The sequence below is a fragment of the Rhinoderma darwinii genome, unplaced genomic scaffold, assembly GCF_050947455.1.
Source record: "Rhinoderma darwinii isolate aRhiDar2 unplaced genomic scaffold, aRhiDar2.hap1 Scaffold_423, whole genome shotgun sequence".
Taxonomy (NCBI): Eukaryota; Metazoa; Chordata; class Amphibia; order Anura; family Rhinodermatidae; genus Rhinoderma; species Rhinoderma darwinii.
In genome coordinates, this window is record NW_027463777.1 from 100,829 (window position 1) to 104,923 (window position 4,095).

The following is a 4,095-nucleotide window of genomic DNA, read 5'->3' on the forward strand; positions in this document are numbered from 1 at the left end:
TCAGTTGCTCATAGCGCTGTATAAGCGCACGAGCAGTGGATCAAACAGCGGACTTGCGGTGTTGCTTCTTCGGCGTCCAGCTTGCTGCTGGGCAACGTGCTTTCCGCAATCCTTGGAGAGAGGGCCAGTGTTTTCTTAGCTGCTGTCACTGCTACTAATGTTACCAGATTCTCACAACAAACAATAAATCTGTTACTGGGACCAACTTTGACACAAGTATCGGCTCGGCCCGTATCTCATTCTGCCGGACGGCTGGGATTAATAAGGCTGCTGGCAATAAATCTGTTAACCTCTAGTACTAATAATGAATCTGTCTGCTGTCCCTATATAGGACTCACTTTATTACAGTAACGCGTGCAGTTTCTTGCAGAGCAACATTTAGTGAGACGCATTCAATGAATGAAAAAGGAGAAACTGATGCAGCTGATACGGCATTTTACAAGAGTAAAACCCAATGTTGGAGGGGCCGTGTTTTCCAAGCTGCTCTCATTGCTACAAATGTTACGAGATTTTCAAAACAAACTAGCAATTTGTAGCACCAAGTTCCACATAAGTATGGACTTGCATTGTCTTGTATGTCACTTTGCCAGACTGCTGGTATAATCGAGCTGCTGGCAATACAATGACAGGAAACAGAATGCACCTATTTCTACTTCGTACTAACACTGTGCGTTGTCTATACTTAGGACTCCCCTCATCCCACTAACGCATGAAGTTGCTGCAGAGTAACATTTACTGAGACGCATTCGAAGAATCCAGAGAGACTGGAAGTTATAATTTAAGATATTATGTAGTCGGGGACGGGTTGTAGATCGTGAACATTAATCACTGGAGTAGTTGTACTATTAATGTGTCCTGTACAGTATAGTTAGTGCACCAATGAGGACAGCGCCATCATCTGCACGAGACAGTAGTGAATGTATAGGTCATGAGTAACGCAGTTCTACACCCACCCACCCTACGGCTTCCTCTTCAATGTGAAACCCCGCGGTATATGAATTGATATGGCTAGATCTCTGTACAAGCAGAGCCACTTATCTGGCGCAGAACGTTTACATATCGGAGATCAGCGGTGAGAGCTCTGTTCTAAGGATCACGTGGGCGGCTCTTAAAAGAGCCTTTGTGGTTAAATGTGGGATAAGCGGCGCTCACTTGCTCTTGGCGCTTTTGCTGCTCTCGGTCTTCTTGGGCAGCAGAACGGCCTGGATGTTGGGCAGGACGCCTCCCTGAGCGATGGTCACACCACCCAGCAGCTTGTTGAGCTCCTCGTCATTGCGCACGGCCAGCTGCAGGTGACGGGGGATGATTCGGGTCTTCTTGTTGTCCCGGGCGGCATTTCCGGCCAGTTCCAGGATCTCAGCGGTCAGATATTCCAGCACAGCGGCCAGGTAGACCGGAGCGCCGGCGCCGACCCTCTCAGCGTAGTTACCCTTGCGGAGAAGTCTGTGCACACGACCGACAGGGAACTGAAGTCCTGCACGGGATGAGCGGGTCTTGGCTTTAGCCCGCACTTTGCCTCCTTGCTTTCCTCTTCCAGACATGTCTATTATCTGATCAGATCTAACGGCTGCGCTCCGACCGTCACTTCTTATACCCGGATGGAGCAGAGAGCTTCTTCTCTGATTGGCCGCATCTAAAACTGATATTCAACGCCAGACACTGTAGCCAATGAGGAAGTTGAATATTTCTATAGACTCGCAGATAACACCACGCCCCCTCCTCTGTCTCTACCAACAGGAACATCTCCCGCCTGAACTCGAATGGAGCAGGAATAAAGCAGCAGCGGCGGCTTCTTCTCATTAGGCGCCAAGTAATGTGCCCCGTCCCCGCAGGAAGGACCCAAAGGCTCTTCTAAGAGCCCCCCACCAAGTCTACAACAGAGCTGCCGCCTCCATCTTGTGCTTATTCGTGCGCATGTCCTTATTCCCGCTGGTCTCCCATGTCTGGAAGAGTCGTTCAGTCCGTGCAGCCGCTCCTTCATGCTGCAGGATATGGGGGGACATTCCCGGGTGTGATAGCGCAGAGCTGCTGCTGCATTAGGGGCTTATCTGCGGGCTGCACGGGCTGATTCTTCTCTATCCAACGATACCGTGAAACGCACAATTCCAACGTCCGCTGCCAATCTCCAGTATAAAGGGGGTGACGTACAAACATGTAACACGTCTTTATTACATCCGTATCGTTCCCGAATTACCGGCATTATGTCCCTGTTCCCTAATATTAGTGGCATTATGTCCCCTGTAGGAGGGTACAGGGACACAATTCCGGTAATATGTCCCTGTTCCCTCATATAACTGGCATTATGTCCTATGTAGGAGGGTACAGGGACACAATGCCGGTAACATGTCCCTGTTACCTTATCTTCCAGACATTATGTCCTTGTTACTTATTATTACCGGCATTACGTCCCTGTTCCTACTTATTACCGGCATTATGTCCCTGTTCCTTCATATTACCGCATTATGTCCCTATTCTATTACGTGTAGAAGAAACCAGAGACTGCTCCAATAACCGGGCATAGACACCAGAGTCTGCTCCACCTGTATTAAAAGAAGCCCTCACAGACAAGAAATAGAGGCTGTTCCACCTGTATTACAATACCCGGTACAGAGGAGACATCAGTCTGCTCCTCCTGCATTACAATACCCGGCACAGAGGAGACACCAGAGTCTGCTCCACTTGTATTACAATACCCGGTACAGAGGAGACACCAGAGTCTGCTCCACTTGTATTACAATACCCGGTACAGAGGAGACACCAGAGTCTGCTCCGCCTGTATTCCAATACCCGGCACAGAGGAGACACCAGAGTCTACTCCTCCTGTATTACAATACCCGGTACAGAGGAGACACCAGAGTCTGCTCCACTTGTATTACAATACCCGGCACAGAGGAGACACCAGAGTCTGCTCCACTTGTATTACAATACCTGGCACAGAGGAGACACCAGAGTCTGCTCCTCCTGTATTACAATACCCGGCACAGAGGAGACACCAGAGTCTGCTCCACTTGTATTACAATAACCACCCTTTATCCAGTCCTCGCCAGTGTGATTGCTTGTTCTCTATCGTCGACAAGCAGTCTCCCTGGCATCGGTTATAAATCTGACTACTACCCTCATCATTGTTATTTACAGATGTCCCATGCTTCCTTCCGTCTCCTAATGTACAATGTTCCGTTTCTTCTGGACAGTGTGATATTGGGACGGGTCATCTGCCCGCAGGATCCGTGTCCCGGCTTCCTCACACGCGGCATTGTCCCTCCCTGTCCGGCAGCCACATAATGTATGAAGCAGCATCTGCACCGACACGAGAACGGCCGCACATAGAACAGGGGGACTAGCGGGAGGCCAGACAATAGCAGGCACAGCTCTGTTGTAGACAAGGTGGGCGGCTCTTAGAAGAGCCTTTGTGTTCTTACTGCAGGGACGGGGCACATTACTTGGCGCTGGTGTACTTGGTGACGGCCTTGGTGCCCTCGGACACGGCGTGCTTGGCCAGCTCTCCAGGCAGCAGCAGGCGCACGGCAGTCTGGATCTCCCGGGAGGTGATGGTGGAGCGCTTGTTGTAGTGAGCCAGGCGGGAGGCTTCCCCTGCGATGCGCTCGAAGATGTCATTGACGAAGGAGTTCATGATGCCCATGGCCTTGGACGAGATGCCGGTGTCAGGGTGGACCTGCTTGAGCACCTTGTACACGTAAATGGCGTAGCTCTCCTTCCTGCTCTTTCTCCGCTTCTTGCCGTCCTTCTTCTGTGTCTTGGTCACGGCTTTCTTGGAGCCCTTCTTGGGCGCCGGGGCAGACTTGGCGGGCTCAGGCATGATAACACACTGCGATCTACTCACAACTGAGATAATGGAATGCTTTACCCTCTCACCGCCGCTGTATTTATACACGGGCTATGCAAATGAGCAACGCTGCCTGACCACTGTTCTACTGGAAGAGCAAGTCATGTGACCTGTGGAATCGTCATTAGCCACTCCCAGTGCAGCTAATTGGTGGTTTCCACGAGTCTGTTCTCTATTGGTGGCTTTAAATCTCTCCAATCCCAGGAGCTGGTGAGCGGTGCAGTAGTTAACTGCTGCCTCGGGTAGATGGT

At 50.8% G+C, this 4,095-nt stretch overlaps 2 protein-coding genes across 2 annotated transcripts; both read right to left on the minus strand.

Moving 5' to 3' along the window:
- Positions 1-1,148: 1,148 nt before the first annotated feature.
- Positions 1,149-1,541, minus strand: LOC142710271 (histone H2A type 1). The gene has a single exon (XM_075848538.1). It carries the CDS (start codon positions 1,539-1,541, stop codon positions 1,149-1,151), a length of 393 nt encoding a protein of 130 aa, XP_075704653.1.
- Positions 1,542-3,436: 1,895 nt separating this feature from the next.
- Positions 3,437-3,817, minus strand: LOC142710273 (histone H2B 1.1). The gene has a single exon (XM_075848540.1). It carries the CDS (start codon positions 3,815-3,817, stop codon positions 3,437-3,439), a length of 381 nt encoding a protein of 126 aa, XP_075704655.1.
- Between the last annotated feature and the right edge of the window lie 278 nt (positions 3,818-4,095).